The 22,276-nt window shown below is 42.5% G+C and overlaps 1 protein-coding gene across 3 annotated transcripts in view; it reads left to right on the forward strand.

Annotated features, from left to right (window-relative positions):
* The window catches only part of pik3cb (phosphatidylinositol-4,5-bisphosphate 3-kinase, catalytic subunit beta), a 46,757-nt gene that overhangs the window by 15,480 nt on the left and 9,001 nt on the right, over positions 1 to 22,276 (forward strand). For 2 of the 3 annotated variants that reach the window (XM_047593920.1, XM_047593921.1), the window contains 15 exons: positions 6,443 to 6,638; positions 9,269 to 9,497; positions 11,161 to 11,390; positions 13,058 to 13,237; positions 13,957 to 14,124; positions 17,199 to 17,288; positions 17,555 to 17,809; positions 17,921 to 18,017; positions 18,127 to 18,257; positions 18,662 to 18,712; positions 19,569 to 19,757; positions 20,088 to 20,209; positions 20,495 to 20,638; positions 21,370 to 21,469; positions 22,070 to 22,266. In XM_047593920.1, coding sequence (XP_047449876.1) covers positions 6,480 to 6,638; positions 9,269 to 9,497; positions 11,161 to 11,390; positions 13,058 to 13,237; positions 13,957 to 14,124; positions 17,199 to 17,288; positions 17,555 to 17,809; positions 17,921 to 18,017; positions 18,127 to 18,257; positions 18,662 to 18,712; positions 19,569 to 19,757; positions 20,088 to 20,209; positions 20,495 to 20,638; positions 21,370 to 21,469; positions 22,070 to 22,266 — 2,342 coding nt within the window. In that variant the 5' untranslated portion in view covers positions 6,443 to 6,479. The remainder of the gene's footprint in view (positions 1 to 6,442; positions 6,639 to 9,268; positions 9,498 to 11,160; positions 11,391 to 13,057; positions 13,238 to 13,956; positions 14,125 to 17,198; positions 17,289 to 17,554; positions 17,810 to 17,920; positions 18,018 to 18,126; positions 18,258 to 18,661; positions 18,713 to 19,568; positions 19,758 to 20,087; positions 20,210 to 20,494; positions 20,639 to 21,369; positions 21,470 to 22,069; positions 22,267 to 22,276) is intronic. The other variant, XM_047593922.1, reaches the window with a different exon arrangement.

Below are 22,276 nucleotides of genomic sequence, written 5' to 3' on the forward strand. Positions count from 1 at the left end.
TTTTTTTTTCTGTCATCGTCTGTGACAGATCACTGTCTCTGTTTTTCGTTCTGCCTCACTTTTCTTCAGTGTGTTTTGAAAATGTCTTCTTGATTTTCACAACCGTTGTTCATCAATCATTCATCTGCATCCCGTCTTGAACACTGTGTCATTTCTTCCGTCCTCCGTCCCCTGTTTTAGATCCTGTCCTCTTGGCTCGTCCCCCACGCCCTCTTTCCGCAGACGTGCGCAGTGCTGCCTGACTGCTTCTCTGCACATTTGAACCTACCTTCATTATATGTTCATCTACATAACAATTAACATACTTGTATGTAATTAACGAATAATTGGGCTGATCATTGGGCTTGTGGCTTGCACTTTACAACATTTGACTACACTAACACCCTTGATGAGAAACGAGCCACGTTGCCGCTAATGCAATGATGATGTTGTCATCTCTTACAGCCTTGCACTCTTCTTTTGCCCCCTTCATCCTTTGCCGTCCTTTACTCATCAGTTAAAAAACACCTCCACGTTACTGATTCATCACTCGTCAAAAGATTGGCTTTTAGATCTGATGCGTGAATATCACATTGTTGGATCCCATTTGTTTGTATAAGGGTTTTTAACCCTGGAATCACTTTTTTAGGGAGTAAATAATTAAATGCAACTTTATAGATTTCAGCAGTCAGTAATATGTACTGATTCTGTACTGGTGGTTGTATTTGGTGGCATTAGTTGTAGCTAGCTGTGCATGACAAGAAGTAAATAAAATTGGAATGACTGCAGAGTTTACTCATCCATGACACAGTTGAGTGTGAATGGTGTGCTCTGGGCAAGTTCAGACTCATCTACTATAGTGGAACTTGTGACCGCGTGTTTTCAACATAAGAGGTTAATACATAATATCATTGGTGTTCAAGCGGTTTAATTCAAGGGAACACCGTTTCTAGGCAACTGATTTCAAGATAATGAGGGTCACCTTGTTGTCTTTTTTTTTTTTTTAAGTGGTAAATGAGTGTGTGATTTTTTTTTTCTCGCATTTCAGTGTATTGTTGAAACTCCTACTGTGACAGACACAACCACACAGGGATGTTGAGTGAATTCAACGGCCTTGTGTTAGTTGTCGTATTGAGAAGAGTTTGATGGTCTTCAGCACCATATGTAACCCGATGTTTGTGTTGAATGAAGTTATAAATAGCATTTTGTTTACAGTAACATGTGACCATCATGCGCGGTCTAGTTCCATCTTTCAAACCATGTATGTTTCATGCCATTCATGTCATGTCACAGGTTATTCACGCAAACTGAAAGCGCAGTCGCAACTTGCATTTCTGCACGGACACCATATTCACAGTTGCAGTGTGCACACAGACGCATAGTGCATCATTATAGCCATTAGCGAGTGTTGTTGGCGGGATCGTGCATTACTCTAAAAGCAATCTGTGGTGCGCAAGAAAGCTTCTGTAGCTGTTGCTCTCTGTCTCTTGACCTCCATTTGCTTGTCCCGCTCCATCCTCTCCACTCGGTTGACGACCCAGTCCTGCAGACGCACAAACAGAAGCCAAGTAGTGCATGTCAGGCCACGGCTGTCATTCAGACTCGACACAGACGCGGTCGCAATCTAACCGTCAGTGGCTCCAGGTGACGTCGCGGATACAGGTAGTTTGAGTTTTGAAAGAGATTTTCAGACAAGCCTACTGAGGAGGACATAGCTTTCATTATATGTGATGTTTTCATGCCGTTATGGCTCGAGTATGGTTAGTGTCACAATGGGTGAGTGGTGATGCAGCTACTGTCACACTGATCACAAGGGAATAACTATCTTCATTGTAATGCAGTGAGAGGTTCAACGCAAAATGACACAACAGAGACGTCATGATGTCATAATTATGAGTTTTACAGTACAAGAGAACATGTTGGCAATGAAGATATGATGTATATTACATCACACCTGATCTATTCCTCCAGCTTCTGTTTTTTTTTCTGCCTACCACGTCTCTGTACGGAGTCACACTAAATATAAAATTCCCTTTACTATCAGTTCGAATACATTATTTGAATTTGAGGTACTTGAAGCCCTATAGAAGTATGTTGAAAAATATTTCCATTTGAACATAAGTGAACTCATGCATACAAGGCACTGTTAAGCTCGACTACAACAGAGCGAATGGCGTCTGGAAATAATTCCTCAGCAATAACAGGCCTGCCTCTGATTCAGCATTATCACGTTTTTATGAATGACTGTTTGGGACGTTTTTTCTGGTTGATGTTTGTCACTCACTTCCTGTCTTGTGTCACTGCTTCCTGTCTGAGAAGTGGGTGAATGCCACTGTGTCACTGGAGGTGGTTAGTGTGATGGTACACTGTCAGCTGCCCGGATGTGGCCGGTTCACACATACAAACCTTACAGCTGCCAAAAATACATTCACATTTCCTCTCAGTCTCTGCATTCTGTTACTTAGCCAGTGTGAAAGTATTTTATTGTTTCCAGGCACATTTTCTGCATTCACTTCCGATTCAGATTCAGTTTTATATAATGAGGAGCAAAGCTGTGAAATTAAAGCATAAAAGAGTGTTCATTACAAAATAAAGGAAATATGGAAAAATAGAAGCGATAAATATTTAAGATTCCTCCTCTCAGTGGATTCAGGTGATAGCGATTACTGACTCAAAGAATAACTCTCTGCGCTCAGACTTTGTACAAACCCGAATGACCCAGGCACGGCGTGCCAGGGCTAAACTGACGGTTGAGTGTGTTTACCGTCTGCAGGCACCAGCTACGTCCAGTCCTAAATACAGTAAGCTCTAGTGACTCACATCCATGGACACTCCGACCACTGTACACAGATACACACCCCAGCTGACCGCTTATCCACTCACCAGCCACACAAACTCATACTCTTGGACTTAACCCCCCCTCCTCCTCTCCCTCGCTCTCTCTCTCTCTCTCTCAACACAAACTTTTTTCAGCCAGCTTACACAGTTAGTGTATTGTGCATAAAGTTGCAAACACTGTTCATTCATGTCTACCACTCAGACGGGTACATTGCTCTGTGTGCTCTACCTGAGGCAGCCGTAAACATAACAAGAATTGCCTGCTGTTGCTGGGATGGATGAGTTTCAGCGTCACCTTGACTCTTGAAATGAAAGGGTTTGGTGTGAAGATTGTGTGGGTGAGCTACTGTACCATTTGTCTTTGTTAGGGAGTTTCATTCAGTTTAATTTTGTGGTTAGCGGCAGAAACTGAAAACAACCAGTGTAGTGGTGCCACTAACCTACCGGTGTAGTTGTATCAATTGTGAATGTAAAAACTAACCCGTCCTTTGAATTAAGTTTATAAATTATAAATAGTCCTTTATGGACTGTTTATGGCCAAATAGAAACAATATAAATGCTAAGCTAGGTGAGGCCTTTTTATACACAAACACACATACATACACAGTCTGCTTCCCTTTAAGTGGAAACGCTGACTCAGTGTCAACATTGCTTCTATCTTTGCCTCCATAGTCATTTATGAGAGTACAGAGGTTGTAGTGGAGAGGTGAAGAAGTCTGAAATCCTCTTTATGAATTTTATTTTTAGCGCAGGGTGGAAGAAAATGTGTCACAGGACCCTTAATCACCAGGCATAACCTTTTACACACACACACGCGCCATTTATTCCAGCCCTTTTTTTTTTTTCAATCGCTTACACACAGAGACGTGTGGACACACTCAGCCCATTGTAGAAAGCCTCACAGGCCTCTTACTGTCAGACAGAAAGAGCTTTAGAGAGAGTGCTGAGTAACACCAGTGTTACTGTTAAATGCATCTGGGCATGAAAGCCATCACAACATGTCACCGGTTCAGAGGAAGCAAAGATTCACTTTGTCTTTATTATCTATGGTATGATTTTAGTGGCTGCTGAACTGCATGTCAGAGGCTGTATCATTCTGGGTTCTCGTTGACGGTGAGAAGCATTTTCATATAACCAAACAGGTTTGTGTGGTTTGCTTCTCTCTGATGTCCCATGTCTCTTTTCATCCCAGACTGTTCAGCTCTTTCAAGTCTGTTAAAGGGGAGTCACGTGGGACAATAATTAATCGGCAGCTTGAAGAAAAAATTAGGCAAAAAATGTTACGTTACGTTTTGAATTGGAGTTGATTTTCTAAACGTTATATAATCCCGACCTTAGATTGCACAGAAAACAGTCGGAGCTCATGTTGGTGTGATCATATTTCTGGACTGTCAAATGAAAACCATCATCAAAGTGTGCCCGGGGAACATGGGGACGAAGTCTTCATAGTGATACATTGTTTAATTCACCTGATGTTGACTAACTGGACATGTCCCTTCAGGCACTTCTGTTCGCCGCTACATGAAACTCTCTCTTTTCTTCGGGATCCTGCAAACCCACTTGTTCTCCTCTGATCCTCCCGCTGAAACCTGACCTGGCAGCAGACCTCTGGCTGTCTGCCACCACATCCTCAATAACCCCACTCATATGTGTACATACAGTGTGTGTGTGTGTGTGTGTTTGTGAAATATAGAGACAGAGGGAAAGAGCGGTGTCTAGGGTGAGACAGTGTTCAAGCTGTCTACTGTGAAAACGTCATTCTCGAAGCCCATAATTATTGAGAAAAGTGTTTATATGCACAGACGTGCTAACACATGTACTTGGAAATCTACCCCCGGTGACACAGAGCTGTCAGTGTTTCAGACAGACGTGGTGTCAGGTTGCCTTTCATGTGTGTAACCGTGCACCTTTGTGACATAAATTCACCACTGTCTGCACTGTGATTGTTAATTTGAATAGCTGTTTGTGTTGTTGTTGCCACCTGAAACTGCACATGTGTCTGTGTGTGGATCTGTTTGTATCGGTCGTTCCTCGTTCCATCCATACATCCATTTTCGCCCGCTTGTCTTCCTAAGCCGCCGTGCGGTTTTCCAGAACTTCTTTGAGGCCGGAGGAAGTCCTTCTCCATCGCTATCTGGACTCGTCCCACAAGCTTCTGTGGATGGATGATTTCAACATGGCCGTCTCAGATCCCATGTCCCCAACCTGTCCAGTTGACAACACACTGCACCTCTCTTCACCAGAGTGTCCAAGACATACAACCACAGATCTGATGATGCGATCACAAAGTCACAAAGTCATTCATCCTCTTATCCTTGGACATGATGTTCCTTATGGACAACCTGGGACTACCACAGAAGTCCAACAACAAACCGCCGCTCTGCTTAAGATCAGGCAGGCTGTTCCCCCCAGTTACTCCTCTCACTCCACTCCATCGTTGCCCACATGGGCGATAAATTCAGTTTCCATTTGCATGGTTGATAATGTTAAGTGGCTGAAACCGTGGCTCCAAATGCACCTCAGATATTACACAATACTCAGGCCTGTGGTGAAACAGCAGCTCGTCTCCTGGCTGCTCGAGCACTTAACTTCGAGGGGAAAGACCAATGGAGGCAATCAGCGCTGTCATTTCTAATGCGCGCAACAAGGCAAAATGGAGATGGACCAGTGGCCTCGTGAAAGAGTTAATGTACTAGGCCACTTGAGGACTAGATAATGAGAGAAATGCAGGTGGAAGTGGTGTACGGTGCAGCTGTGGTTGAGGAATGGGCCCAGATGGAAACCAGGCTGTGGACTGTTTTACTCAAGCATCTGGGAAGCCACTTACTGCTCCTCAATGGAACTTTGTGCAGTTAACATGCAGCGTTCATGTGTTTTTGTCCTCATGTCAGCATTTGATTTGTGCCTCCAACTGCATATTTTCGCTGTATACTATGAGCTCAACATTTTTGCATTTGTCAGTGGCCGGCAGAAACAAGGGTTGTGGGTTGTTTTTGTTTTTGTTTTTAGGCCTATGGCAGGAAAACCTCCTCCTACTTTTACTGTATTTAATCGTGTTGTTTGCATGTTTGCACATGCAATTCTAAGTGTGAGTAGATTCATTGTATTTGTTTTTTTGTACCAGTGGGGCCAGATTGTCAGATGAGGGGAAGACAGGCTGAACTTTTGTTCTGTTTGCTTAGTGGGCATTCCTCTGAGCACTGGCCCTTATCCAAATTAAAGCCAGCAGCCTCCCACTGGACTCAGCACAGTGCTGCACTCAGAGGGACACGGTGACACTGAATCATGTGTTGTTAATGAATATATGAGGGCAAAAACAACAGCACAATCATAGTATAAGTTGCTGAAATGGCAATAAATTATTGACGTTATTCTTAAATGGCGCATTGCTGAGTTTCGACTAGTTATAAAGTAAGTCTGTCATTTGATTATATCTGTGCTTAGCCAATAATTAACTCGTGTAAATCTTTTATACTCAAAAAATGTGTCCGTTTTCAACACCCAACCCCCCGCTGTACGCTTGAATCTTGAGAATAACATGAGAACAAATGGTTCACGAAACGCAAGATAACACGTCCGACTAACTGTACGGTTTGTTTGTGCTTTCTCTCCTTCGTCGCTCCAGGTCCTTATGGTTGAGGTAGTGTTAGCTGCCCTTTGCCATGCCTCCTGCCATGACAGACCTCCTGGACATATGGGTGGCCCACTCGCCCCTGGCCAGACATGCTCCGGACCAGGTTACCGTGGATTTTCTGCTGCCCACTGGTATCTACATCCAGATGGATGTTCCGCGCGAAGCTACAATTCAACACATCAAACTGGTACGTGGTGCTGGGTTGATGGCGTCTAACAGATATATATATATATATATATATATATATATATATATATATATATATATATATATATATATATATATATATATATATCGGCTATATATTTCAGCAGTTTTTATGACAGACCAAATGTAATATCTATTTTAAGATGCTTTAACACACATAAATGAATTACTTAGCTTGTTCTATTATTATTCTTACATAGACCTGTTGTCATACTAAGAAAAAGCAGAAGCAGCCGCCGACACTCACGGGTCCACACACACACACACACACACACACACACACACACACACACACACACACACACACACACACACACACACAGTCTGCAATGACAGGGGTGATTGTTGTGGCTGCTTGGGTGTTTTTCGTTTTCAAGTATGTATTCCTGTAAGCACTCTAATATCTCATGACGTCACGCGTGAGTGGAAGATTGATTTAATGAAGGTTTTAAAACGCAAGAAAATTAACTGCATTTTTAACAACATACTACAAAGTGTGTGTTAATCTGAATCTTTGCAGTTAAAACTGTACAGATGGTGTGTTTGGGTGGATGTGTATCTGTAGGGGGAGGATATATGACATGCAGCACAAGCATTTGTAATACGACTGGATAGCCCATTCCCGGTAATGACTATATGACAACTGGAAAATATAAGCGCCCAGCCCTCATCAACTCTAGTATTTGTTAGTGTCAGTAGTGGGCTGTATGTTTGAATTTCATTACCGTGCGCAGCATCTTTATTTTTCTAGTTACTACGTCCTACACATGCACACACTAAGATGTTGAACATGTTTTCCTCAGACGGGCACTATAAATTAAAGCCTAGGGAGTTTTTTTCTGAGGAGCAGATGAATAAATCAATTTCTGTTTTCAGAAAATCATGATAACATGACCAGAGATACAGGCAGATTTCACTTCTGTCTGATATCCATTTGGTCTTTATACAAATTAATACTTTTCGCTAGTGGTTGCACTAGTGCAGACAGGTGAGGACCCCAGTGGGTCGTTGCAGCAAACTAGCAGCGGTTCATCAAGTGTGTGGGAATACGTCACTAAAGATGAAGCCCATTCCAGCGTGACATGCAGAATGTGTAAGTCATTCCTGAAATACAACAAAAGTACTGCTGCATTGCACGCTCATGTGAAAGGCTAAAGCTAACAGAGGAACGGTCCAAATCCTCTCGACAAGAGTCAATTAACAACTTTGCTAAACGCGCCCTACGGTAACAGAGAGAAGGAGGCTGCACACCTCTACAGTCATTAGAGCTTTAGCTGAGGTACATGAAAAACAGGAATAAACGTTTCAGATTTTTTTTTTTGTCTTTTCTCACCACGTGGTGTTGTGTCCTATCAATTGACATTGTTGCTGTTGTTGTAGAGCGTGTTTCTAGTTGTTATAGTAGATCTGAGAGTTTGCTGAGTGAGAACCGCATGTCAGAAGTGTCAGACTGTGGTGTTTATAGTGTTGCCCTGGGCAACAGCCGACAGTAGCAGTGTTCAAGTTTTAGAAAACGTGTGAGACGCTACGATATCTATCAAGATCAATATATCATTGTTGCCTAGCGTCAGAAAACTGTGAAGTCAACTGCGTTTTTATTAGTGGCATTAGTTTTTATTAGTGATTTTCACCAAATAATGGTGGACTTTAAAAAAAAAAATCTGAAGTTGTTCAACCCCTACTTTTCACAGGTTATATAATAGAAGTTGACACACAGAAAGTAGCAGAAGCTGCACAGCACAGGGAGCAAGATGCTTCCCATACTTTCCTTCTAAATAAAAATAAAAACAGGACATGTGATGAATTTTTTTTTCGTAAAATACGTCTTTGACCTTTGCAGCTCTCCAGACTGCTTCATAACGGAGCTTTTTATTAAGGATCAGCCAGGAAGAGCACAATAAAGACTGTGTTTCATTCATTCAAAATTCATGGTCTAGACTTTATTTTTAAAATGTTAAAAAAAAAAAAAAGTTTTGGGTGTCTTGAAGGTTGTCATTTGGAAAATATTTCCAACTTTCCAACATTTTTTTTCATAAATGTGTATAGGAGGAATTTGAAAAACAATGTGGAGAAGTATGATCAGCTTATTTAGAAGCTATGCTGTGACAGCAAATGTGTGTATAATGAGTGTACTGCAGTGTAGCTCTGTGCCATCAGACAGTACTTTACACGTAACCCTGTGATTATATGGAGGGGGCACAGGGACATGAATCATGTCTGCGCTGGTGGACGTAGTATTCACATCCTGATTACGTCATCCAGGAGTTGTGTCATGTTGTCATGAGTCATGTTTGTTTCTGATCATGAAACACACATTTTGCCAGTATAATGATTCTCTTGTCTACACACATCATTTCAAGACTTAAATTCATGTTCATATTACAAGAACCTTGAAACGTATTAATTGTTCGACAAACCCATTCTAAAGCCAGAAGATCTTCCGTAGACATGCCCATCAAGCCAAAAACAAAGATGTTGTTTATTCCAGCCGCACGTATTCTAAGAAGCATTTTATCAATTTGGTCAAAATGGAGGCAATAAAAACACACTCTGTGGCTTTGTGGGGCAGAAGTGCTTTCAGTGATGCCCATTTGCTTCCCTCCCTTCCAGCTCTTATGGAAGCAGGCTCAGACCTTCCCACTGTTTCCTGCCCTCGGCGAAATGGAGAGCCACATGTTCGAGTGTGTCAACCAGGCGGCCGTGCACGAGGAACTGGAGGACGAAACTCGCCGGCTGTGTGACGTGCGGCCTTTCCTGCCGGTCCTCAAGCTCGTGACGCGCAACTGCGGCCGAGCAGAACGGCTGCTGGACTCCAAAATCGGCGTGCTCATCGGCAAGGGTAAGACGGCGTCGCTTTTGAGGCCCCCCACTCGGTTAAAAGTGGTAGCTCTCACACGCATTACTCCCTCTCTGATTGATTCAATTACTGTCCCTGTTCGACATTCCCAATAAAGGAAAGCACTTAAGAGTTGGTAAGTGGGACAGTAAATCACTCCCTACACACAACAAGCCTTTATCACCTCTTCCAGTATGCTAAGCAGCTCTCCTACTCAGCACATTCACTGCAGCCGTCAGACCCACGGCTCATGTGCAGCTGCCTCCTATCAGTGGCCCAGCTGGCTGATGTGAAAGCGTGATGATGGACTCGAAGTGTTCCTGACGTGTCTTCCATCACACGTCACTTCTCATTATCTCTGATGAAGATTAGGCCTTTTAGAGGAGCAGAGGAGATTGATAACTGAAGTATCAAAGTTTAGTCCTCTGAAGTCGTCAGACATCTGTTGAAGCTCTGATCCCGGCCTAATGCCTTATGAGAGAGGAAAAATGAATTCATTGATTCAATAATTAGTCAGAAAACTGCGCCAAACATTTTCCTTCTTGCCATATGAGTTTCTTTACTAGATGTGATTTTTCAGTATTTTTGAACCAATAAAACAACTAGTCGAGAAAATCGTTTGAAGATCACTGTTAAACATACATTCATACATACATTTTTTTAAATTGAATCTTGACATGCAGTGACTAAAAAGTACATAAACACTCTGGGTTAAAACTTGCCTTTCTGTGCAGCGTTTGCACATGTTGTCCCTGTGCCCGTGTAGCCGGGTGCTCTGGCTTCCTCCCACAGTCCAAACACATGCCGGTTTCTTCCTCGTTCTAAATTGGTCGTGGATGTGAGTGCGAGTGGTTGTTTGTCTGGCTGAGTTAACCCTGTCCTGGGTGTAAACCACCTTTTGCCCAGTGACACACTCCATACCTCACTGATCCTTTTCAGGACAGGAGTTAATCAATAATGTTCTCCTGATCAAAATATCCAAGATTATAGAAATTCGTTGCTTAACTCTGCAGAAGGAGACGGTCATAAAGAGCCTCTCAGTCTTATTGAGTGACACTCAGACAGTATTGATATTCTCCCGCCCTGGCTCCTCTTCGGTCTGACCTGATCTTTTAAAGGCTTTTGTCAGAGTAAAGTGGTGCTTCCAAAGGGACCCCACAGGCATGTTTGAAAAGTCAATGACGCATACACCCCCTGTCCCGTGCAGCGCACTATAACAAGCTGTTACCCTCTCACAGGGCCAGTCATGTTTTTTTTTTTTTTCACAACAGAAACTCAGTCACGTAAACAGGCCCACACACTCACACACTCTAACGTGGTCCTGAGCTCCTCGTTGAATGTCGAGGGTCACATGAATGTTAAATGGCTGTAAATGTCAACGTGCTTTCGTTACCAAGAGAATAATGTGCAGCACCCTTTTGATGAAAATGCATCAAACCTCATGCATTTCATACAAGTGTGAGCATTAGGAGGCTCTGCTTTAACCACACAAGAGACTATTTGTCATCCTTTTGATATTCATAACTAGTGTCCGGCGTCAAGTGTCCCACAGACGTTTGTTTTGTTTATTCATCATTGTCCTACTTGACACTTGTTTGCGCTTCATGAAATTTATCGCAGTCCATCCCTGGTCAGCCACCCTGTTCTCTGCTGTGACAACCTCTAGGTCTCCATGAACTCGATGCCATAAATGACCAGGAGGTGAAGGACTTTCGCTGTAAGATGTTTCGTATGAGTGAAGAAAGGATGCAACAAGTGCAGATGATGACATTCACGGAGTGGCTGCAGGCCTGCTTCTCCCCTCAGCTGGAGCCCACGGCAGGAACGGCCATCACGGATGGAGTCAACGACCGGCCGGCGGACCTTAAAGTCACCATCCACTTCGACTTGTCACAGGTGAGGGTCTGTAACCCAGTGCTTTAAGGAGTAGTTTGTTCAATTAGTGGACTAAGTGTACGGGATATACATTAAATGATGCTGAACTTAATACTTCTAATATCTCTGCATCCCCAAAAAATATATTGGAGAGGATATTTGAAAAATACAGGAAAGGAATACGTAAAACACAAATATCCAGCGAGAACCAATATGTGTCCCTTATTAAACGTTTGCATTTATTTCCCTGGGGGTTTGCAGCGCTCATTACCGAGTGTATTAATGTTTGCAATGTGCAAACAATTCAGTCAAACACAATGAATCTTAAAAATGATTTCGTCAAACACAATAGGTGCATTGTTGTGCGACGACGTTAGGCTATGTTAAATGTTATTCAACAGTGTGACTTAATGGTGCTTGTGCAGAAGACAAAACCACCCTGTTTGAGTGGGAAAAGTGTCCATGTGACTCCACCAGCGCGTTCACATGTACTGTAGTTCACCCTCTTTCTCTGCTCACAGTTGGCAACTCCACAAAAGTCACGTGACGAGACCGACTAGCGAGACATGTGACAACATTAAGTGGGTCAAAAACCATCAGTGAAATTGTGCCATTCTAACACACACGCGCACACATTCGTTGGCATCTCCAAGGACTGATTAAAATGATCTTTCTCCTTCTGTACTCACTTGACTGTGTCCTCCCGTGTCTGTCATTCTCGTTCCCTCTGTTTCAAAAATAACAATATTTGATAATAAAGCAGATGGTCGTGTCCCTCCAGACTCTTGTGTATCAGCCTTGATCAACATCGTGCACATACACAAAGACAGGGGCCATCTGTGCCACTGTTCTCAGGTGGACACAGACAGGAAGTCTTATTGGGGGGGGTCAGACACAATAAGCCACATTATAGACAGGAAATATGGTGGTGTGGTTTATTGTTCAAAAGTAAATATATCCGAGGCTCGGCGTGTCAGTGACATCTTTACAGCTTAGGGGGTTTCTGATTTTAAAATTAAAATACGTTTTAGAGAGGTTGCACGGTTGCAAAGCACTTTCTGGATTGTGTCTGTATGTGATGTAATTTTTTTTTTTAGTTCTGTCACTATGCGGTCATGACAATTTTTTGTTGTTAAATATAAATAGATGACATTATTATAAATCCTCCAGGAAATCATAATTCCACCTCAGGTATCAGGTCAGAGCTGTGATATAAATAGCATGAAGCAGAGTGGCTGTGATGATGTGTGATACTGAGGCCTCACATGTATTTAAACTCATATTAGTGCACGGCCACATGAGTGAGTTCATTCAGCCAAGAAGGCACATCACGTACAAGTGATCACTTGTACTCTATATGAACTAAGTCACTACGTGTCTGTTAATATACAGATACAGTTTTCTTGAGCTGTATGAAGTCATGTCTGTTCATGTCCATCTTATTTAGAATTGCATGTTCTTTCTTGTGCCTCGGCTTATCTCACCTAGATGTTTGTCTTATCTTCCATGTATATATAAATATGTACATTTCTAAAAAGAGCTACCAGTTCACTTCAGTATAAGAAGAGGGATAAATCTGCAAGGCCTCCGGTGATAGCGTTCATCCTCATTTTTAACACTTGTTATTGCGCTATTTTTTCCATGAGGTTCAACTTTGACCACTAGTAAACACTCCTCTCGTCACGCAGGACTCCGTGAGTCTGATGGTGCCGTCATCTTGCACCGCCACCGAGCTGACAGAGCTGGCCATGAGGAAGTGGCTGACCACCCACGGGCCCGAGGAGGAGGCGAGGAGGGGTCCGTATTTGCTGAGGGTCAGCCACTGCCTGGAGTTCCTCTGCGGAGACCAACCCCTGATTCGGTATAAGGTCAGTGGCTATGCGTCGCATGTGGAGGTGGTGTCTGTGGTGCCTGCTGTGTCACTCTTCGTGTTAATGTAATGTCCAGGACCAGATATAGCAGATATACTTATCTTAAAATATTTTTATTGTTGTTGTATAAGACCGTCTACAGGGTGGCGAGCAAAGTCATGCAGCACTATTACTGTGACAATAATAACTCAAAGTTTGTTTGGCAGTGCCAGGAAAAGATGTCAGCAGGTCGAACTTGGAAAAGTTTAACTGTAAACAGGATCGAACCACTCTGCTGATGACTCAACAACAATGTTTTTAGTGGGAGGTGTGGAGGTGTATTGAATGTTTACAGTATGCATGTTTATGTGTCAGTAGTTTCAGCTGCATGCACCTGGAACAAAGTTCCTCGGTCAGTTTATTCAGATGGATGGATGGATAGATAGATGAATAGATAGATAGATAGATAGATAGATAGATAGATAGATAGATAGATAGATAGATAGATAGATAGATAGATAGATAGATAGATAGATAGATATGTCTCATTCATACATATTTGATGATAGTGGCCTTTGTTATGAGTCTGATACTCTGAAGTTATGGTTTCATTTGTCTACAGATTTAACAGGCGTGATGGCTGCATCAGTCCAGCTTTACCAGTCACATGTCAGTTATTATGATTGACTTGTTTTCTCTGCCTTCAAACACCCGTTCCCGTCCTGTCTTGTGTGCAGTACATCCGCTCATGCCTGCAGACCATGGAGCCTCCGCACCTGACCGTGGTCCGCACCAGTGCTGTGAAGGCCATGTTTGAAAAGGAAATCTCTACCATTGGCGCCGTGGTTAGCCGCAAGTCCTCCAACCCACCCTTACCACTACCTCCCAAGAGAAGGGTTCCCACGGTTAGTCCAGCATCACGCACGGCTTTGTGTTTGAATGCTTTTGTCTGTGCTACATCTACACTTGCTTTCAAAGGGACAGTGCTTTGCCAGCACATCCATACATGGGCACGTCATCCAGCTGTTCTTAATCTTCACTGAATACAGTGAAGTCAAAGGCTTTTTTTTTATATCGCATACCATTGTTGATAATACATTTAATTTACACTTGCATATATGACAGGTGTCGAGGAATAAACTGAGGTTGCTGATGCACGTAAGAAATTGCACGTATGTACACTAGATAACAATCTCTTAATATCCGCAGGTGTTTACTGACTTGTGTTCTTGTTGCACCAAAATAGCAAAAGCTCCACAGTGAAATTGATTCACCTGCACGGAACGAGGCAGGTGTGGAGGTTGACTGAGTAAACATGAACTTGGCAGCTGCCACCTGTGTTTTATGAGGCAATGTTCTAAGTGCCTTGGACCAAGCCCACTGTGGCCTGCCAAAATCTGCCACGTTGTCAGAAAACAGCGCCGCCTCCTTGCTGCTGCCTCCATGTGCACAGCAACCGCTCAATGCGTGCGTCCACATGTCAAATGTCAGGATGACATTAATTAGTCTTCATTAGTGAGTTTCCTGGGGGTTTTAATTGCCTGATTCAATGCGGCCGATGTCCTGCCTGGTGATGTGTGGTTTGGAAAGTTGATCAATATTAGAAGTGTGAGTCACGTCATACCGTAAAACATTACCAAGTTCTATATAAGTGTGCTTTTTTTACTCTTCCTATCTTGTGATTTAATGTTGGTTGATTTACAGTAAAAACCAACCAGCAGTTTCATCTCACTTCCACATTTCATTGATCAGACCACATACTTACTCCCTGAGTGATGAAATTCGAGGAATTACAAAGTGTCACATTGGCTATTTAATATAATTTATGGAAAAGAATAAATAATTGGTAGTAGTTTTATTTATTTTACTTTAATCTTATTTTGTTTTTCTTGTTTTTTTAACGAGTGTTTTCTTTTATGTGCAAGAAAGCTACGGTGACAAAGTAATTTCCCTCGTGGATCATTAAAGTAAGAAACAAATGTGGACAATTAACGACACTGAATGTTTTTCAAAAGCGCAACTCTCCATTTGATGGCATTAACAAGTCTAGAACATCTAATTTATTTACATATATTAATTTCATTTATTTAACCCTTTGGATGTAGATATTCACAGATCAAGCATAACATTATGCCCAGTATTGTGGAGGTGTTCCTCGTCTCTAAAACAGTTGTGACTCATCAGAGAATGGACATGTGTCTTCTGAGGGTGTCCTGTGGTGTCTGGTAACAGGATGTTGTTAGTGGGGGCCTTTGGGTAATATTGGTTGAGGGGAGGGGCCTCTGTGGATCATCCCACAGATACTTGATCAGTTTGGGATTTAGTGAATTTTGAGGCCAGGTCAGGTCATGTTTTGTTTAGTTGTTCCTAAACCGTTTTTGTGCATGTGGCTGTTCAGGCTGCATCCTGCTGGGGGTGTCTGGTGTGGTCTAGGTGGGTGGTACATGTCTGAGTAACATCCAGGTTCCCAGCAGAACACTGAACTGTCACAAGATAGTCAGTGTCATTCACTTCACCTATCGGTGGTTTTAATGTTGTGGCTGAACGTTGCGGCCTTCTTCAGACAAGCTACTTTTCCTGATTTTAAGAATCAATATCTTGTTTTGTCAGTCAGGTTGATAGTGTCTTGACTAATCTTAGAAGTGATTGGAAAATGTTAACAATGAATGAGACCTACTCTGCATTACATACTGCATAGTTTTATTCCATGGTCAGGGTTAGGGTTAGGGTTAGCCCTAACCCTAACCCTAACACATAAAAAAAGAGGGCTCGTCAGAAATCCCATTCAGAACGTGATTTGTTGATGTGGCATTTTTCGTATGTTTTTTTTTTATTATTATTATTTATCCTATATGATATATTGGTCTGGTAACTGTTTTTGAAAAGTGCTTTAACCTCTTACTCATTGAAATACTATGAAATTCTAAATTTCAACCCTGGAGTGTTATTGTAGGGCATAAGAAGACTTTTTTTTTTTTTACTAATTTTCGTGAAGATTAATGACTTTACCACATATGGTTTCTTGCCTTTAAGTGGTTACCAAATGTAAACATGCATTTAGACTATTAGAACATTGGATCTTATTCTGGCACTTGACAGCGTTATCACATTAGACCACATCAGGCCAGTTCTTCGTGGTACCTCATAAAGCAGTTGCACTCAGCGTTCATGCAGAGGTGGACCTAGCACACCACATCCGACCCCAATTTGACCTGAGAGTGTGTACTTGATGTTCTCTGATTGGCTAAATGAAAACCACATGCCTCTAAACCTCACTGAGAGGCACAGGGACGCAATTTAAAACGCATGCTGAAGTGACCGTATATGGTTTCTTGGCGTCTGCTATGATAAGCAGTGTAAGGCAGGAAGTAGACGAGAACAAATGCTGGTCAGACAATAATGAGCTTGCTGTAAAAGGGTGGCTATCTCTGACAGGAAGTGAGATTTATTTTCATCAAAGGAACTTGTTATTGGATGCTCTGCTGTAATGCTGACTGTTAATTGGCGAAAACAAAGCAAGAGAACGGAATAGGAGGACGAGGTGTGCATGAGGTGGTTCGGTACACGGAGCTCCTCTTTCTGCCTGCAATAATGGAGGCGGGCAGGAATAAAGTCCCTTATCTGAGAAGAGATGCATTACACACAACATCACGCTCACACGTGCATGTAAACACACTGAAGCAGACATCCACACACAAAGAGAGAGGAGGCAAACAGCAGGAAGTGTGCTTGTTAGTCATGTCCATAGTTTGTGGGTGTCATGTGATTCTGTTTGTTCTGCTGACTGCTGACCCTCGCAAATCCACTTGGCTTGACATCAGAATGACCTGGCTGACCTCCCATATTGTTTGTGTGTGTGTGTTGTGAAGTGACAGGGTTGAAGAGGCAGCTATTTGGAGTACATATTTTTACAGTACTTTATGCTAATTGAGCTTAGTCATAGCAAGTCTCTCTTTCTCTTCTCACTTTCCCTCTGCAGCAGGTACAGACTTGTGTGTGGGATGTGTCTAGCCCTTTTAAGATAGTCCTCCTGAAAGGCAGCAAGGTGAACGCAGAAGAGACTGCAAAGGTAAACGCTTGTTTCATTTCTGTCTTGAAACCAGTTCTTTAGGTTTCCGATCGTACGTCTCTGCACAGATAAAACCTGCTGCAAACACACGTGTGGCAGGTTCCTGTGCAGTTTTACATACCACTAAATATAGTCACATGCTGTCTAGGACTAAATTCAGTTCTGTAGAGCTAATTTCTCTGGTTGTAATAATACATAAAAATAATAATAGATTAAAAAAAATTATGTTTTACAATTACACATATCGACCTCTCCCGTCCACACAGGTCCAGGTGAGGGCAGGGCTCTTTCACGGCACTGAGCTGCTGTGCAAGCCAGCGGTAAGCAGCGAAAGTAGCGGGCGCTCGGATCACACGTGGAAAGACAGCACGCTGGAGTTTGACATCTCTGTCTGTGATCTGCCGCGCATGACCCGCCTCTGCTTTGCTATCTACGCTGTCATGGATAAAGTCAAGAAGCAGAAATCCACCAAAAATGCTCACATAAACAAGTACCAGACCATCCGCAAAGCAGGGAAGGTGGTAAGTGACACCTGCACTGTTTTCAGTTTGTACTGAGTCAAACAAGGGCCAGAAATGAAACGGTATCCTTTTTCAGTTTCCAAATAACTAATAATTACTTGTGTGATACAGCACTACCCTATAGCTTGGGTCAACACCATGGTGTTTGACTACAAAGGCCAGCTGAAGACCGGAGATATCGTTCTGCACTGCTGGTCCTCCTTTCCTGGTAAACGCGCACATAGTTACACTAATACTTTCAGTTCAATTCATGTCAGTTGAGTGGATGTTCTGCCGTTTGTTCTGCTGACTAATGACCTTTGCTATGTCGATCACAGACGAGCTTGAAGAGATGCTGAATCCTATAGGAACTATCCAGACCAACCCATACACTGAGAATGCCACAGCACTGCACATCCACTTCCCAGAGTACTCATCACATCCCATCATCTTCCCTCCTTTTGACAAGGTCAGACAGCAGTCAATCGTTGTACTTAGTGCAGCTCACAGAAACATACCCATCTGCCTCTTTGGACATGCCATTAAGCCAATAGTTGTAGCATAAGCATAAATATTTATACAAATCATTTCTCCGGTCATGTGCGCAGACATGTTAAAGCTGGCAGGCTCACGCTATTCATCTGAACATAACACCTGGAGGGGATACATGTTAAAGACACGGTTGTTATTGAATTTGTCACCATAGTGGCTTAGTGCTCGCCATAATGGTACCTAGTGATCATGATGAAGAAGCAGCTCTTAGCATGAGAGGATCAGAGCGTGCACTGCCTGCTTAATGCAGTCTAGCTAGCAGTGATGTGTCAGGGTGTTTTCACTCATACAGCTCTCACTTACTTTTTTTTTTTTTTTCAGATACTGGAAAAAGCTGCGGAGATCGCCAGAGCAAGTGACTGCGGATCCATAGTGAGTTCATACGCGATAGGACCCAACTGTGTGAACACGATCAGTGTGTTTTTTGTTGTTTTTTTTTTATATTCAGCATACGTGAAAGGCGTAGCTGTTAGTTGTGGCCTGTAACGAATTTCTCAGCAGATCTTGCGCTCTCCTATCAGACACTATCAATATACCCTCTCAGAGTAGCACCTATTGCTAGTTTCCTTGGAAACCCAGTCATTATTCCTTTGGCAGTGGCTAGCAGCAAAAATATTCAAACCCGCTTCTAAACCAGAGGCTCCGATAGATGTATGTTTTCCTGTCTCACTGCCCCTCAAATAAAAACCTATTCCTGGGCGTGTTACAGCCGGTTACGTAACCCTGTGTTATGTGGAGGGCATGCTTGAACACAGCCCTTTTAATGTGTAAATCTGCGGATTATCACTTTCCGAAAGTTAGTGTGCGTGTTTGTTTTTGTTTTGTTTTGTTTTTTACTGTGTGCGTCACCTCTTGTATTACTTTACGACTCCATATATAACTTTGCTATCATTAATTGTCTATAAAGATTCTTTGTGTATCACAACACAGGTTATATTTGCATTTTTGGCTCATTAAAGCTTGTGTGTCTCTGTTCACACAACTTGTTTTAACAGATATGTGAAGAATAATATATATGATGTCCTTGGTATGGATTAATGACTACACTTTGATGCACTCCTGCCCTCTTGTGGTACTTTTCAGTCACTGCTGCTCCTCTCACTTAGTCTCACTCACTCAGTCTCATTCGAGGACTGCATGTACAGTATGTAAAATTGATGAAATGTCTTCTTCATTTTGTTTTTGTCACCCCCCCAACTGACCGCTCTTCCCTCATCATTCCTCTCAGGGTCGTGGGGGTAAAAAGTTCCACATAGAGCTGAAGGAGATCATGGAGCGCGACCCACTCTCTCAGCTGTGTGAAAACGAGAAGGATTTGATCTGGACACTACGCTACGACTGTCGTGAAAATTTCCCTCAGTCGCTGCCCAAGCTGCTACTCTCCGTCAAGTGGAGCAAACATGAGGACATGGCACAGGTGAGATAAAAACAGGACAGGAAACTACCCTCAGTTGCACATTTTACATAATCAGTGTCTAAAATTAGACTAGTAATTAACAAGAGAGAGCAGGCACAGCACTTAAACAAACACTTGTAATACAGTCTAGCAACACAATAAAGGTTGTGTGTCAGTGGTGCACACAATGAACTTTAATTGGTTTACATAATCATCACTGTCATTACTGTTTCTACTGTCCCAAGTTTTTTAAATAAACATTTCATTCACTGAGCTACACAGGGACTGCATGTACAGTATGTAAAACTGATAAAGCGTCCGTATCAGTCCGAGTCTGTGTTTGTGTCTCAGCTCCAGGCATTGCTTCAGATTTGGCCCAAACTGAGCCCCAGAGACGCTCTGGAGCTTCTGGACTTTAACTATCCTGACCAGTATGTCAGAGAGTACGCAGTGAGGTGTCTGAGTGATATGAGGTAAATTAACATTCACTTTAATCAAATGCAGTGGATCATTCTGTTTTTCTTAGACTTATATTTTTTTTATTCATGTCATTATCCACTAAAATTGAGCGGATAATATATAGATAATATTGCTCTTGCTTCTTTCAGTTCAGTATGTATGACAGTCAGTCATGCTGCCTGTTGGCTCTTTATGTCGAGTAATCAAATGAATCGGATATAAATTGCAGCTAGAAAACAGCCTTTCAGAAAAGGTTCTTTCATTCTTCCTCTCTTTTGTTTGTTCTCTCCCGTCATCAGTGATGAGGAACTGTCGCAGTACCTGCTACAGTTGGTGCAGGTGTTGCGTTATGAGCCTTACTATGACTGTGCCCTCACCCACTTCCTGCTGGAGCGCGCTCAGTGGAACCGCAAGATTGGACACTTCCTCTTCTGGCACCTACGGTTTGTGTGGGCGCTTGAATCAGTCAGTGCGTTTACGTGCAGAGCTTAATCGATCTATGCTACAGTCATTGTCCTAGTTTACATAAAACGGAGAAAATCGAATAACTGACGGGGACATTTCCTCTTCCTCCACACTAGGTGGCGATATGTGTCTTTGCAGTGGGATAATACCACATTAATGCGGTCCATTTTCTGGTTGACCTATTTCAAGCATAGATAAAAACAAGAGTTGTTCATGCGGCAAACCAGAATAAAAAACAACAACCAGACGGATAATAGTACAGCTCTTTTAATCTCCTGTGCGTGCTACTTCTGGTGCAGGTAAAATATGCGCTATCCCACAGGCCGTTCTTCTAATAGCTCTGTTTACCGTCTTCTTCTGCGATCGACTTTCTCCGATGTTTTTGTTCCGGGGTCACGCGCCAGTACAGTGGTTATTAAGCATGCGCACACGTATTATACGATTGTAGTCCGATTATACATGGCGGAGAAAACCGAATTCCAATTACATTATCTGGGTGTCTTCATCAGATAAAGAGAACTCGGATTTTAGTCAGAGTAACATGTTTACATGCACTTACGTTAACCAGCCAGAGCCCGTTTAAGGCAATAATTTGTTTTTTTCACATGCATGTAAACGCACTGAATGAAGCAGTTAAGCATTTAAACATAAGGGCAATGTTTGAGAGGTTTCTTATCTGTCTGTGTCTCCTCTCTGCTGCCCTCTGCAGGTCAGAGATCCACATGCCAGCTGTTTCGGTCCAGTTTGCCCTCATCCTGGAAGCTTATTGTCGAGGCAGCATCCCTCATATTGAGGTTCTAAAGAAGCAGGCAAGCCACACACATCTTTTGTAATATTTATTGAAACAAATAAACTCCAGAAAAAAATCAAGGTGTCTGAAGGTTTTATATCCCACATTATTTTCAAAGGCACTGGAATGTTTTTTAAAAGTCCTGAATTTCTTTAGCAATTCTTGAAACTTGTCTCATGTCTGAAACTTGTGACAGATCTCAGAAAAACATTATGTGCAATTTAATGAATTCAGTGGTTAATCCATCTACTAAATGGGGCTATTTATTAGCCTGCTCTATTGTTAACCCGGTTAGAGTTAGATTTATAGTATGTTAGGCCCATCACAACAACAGCAGTGTCACCCATCCTGCCTTCAAACCTTTGCCCTCTACAGCATTGGCTTTGACAGTCACTCCTTCAGACGCTTCCTGCTACTTCATTGTCACTTATCTCAACACTTTCCTGTTTTGAAGCGCATACACACTGGCCTGGGATCACAATGCTGACATCATCCGTTTAAGTAGAACAATTAGAGACCTAATAAAACAAATCAAACAAATAGTAAAATATATATTGAAGTATTGTGGCAGCTTTTGAACTTTTTGTTCTGTTTTATTCCTACTCTTGACTCTTGACAGGTGGAGGCCCTGAATAAACTTAAGTCGGTCAACGAGCTTATAAAACTGGGAACCATTAAAAGCACCCGGAGTAAAACCAAGGATGCAATGCTGACCAAGGAGGCCATGATGACCACTCTAAGACAGAGCGGCTACTCAGAGACTCTGTCGGACCTGCACTCACCTCTCAACCCCAACGTTCTCCTGTCGGGCATCAAGTAAGACAGC

This window comes from Mugil cephalus, chromosome 9 (assembly GCF_022458985.1).
Source record: "Mugil cephalus isolate CIBA_MC_2020 chromosome 9, CIBA_Mcephalus_1.1, whole genome shotgun sequence".
NCBI lineage: Eukaryota > Metazoa > Chordata > Actinopteri > Mugiliformes > Mugilidae > Mugil > Mugil cephalus.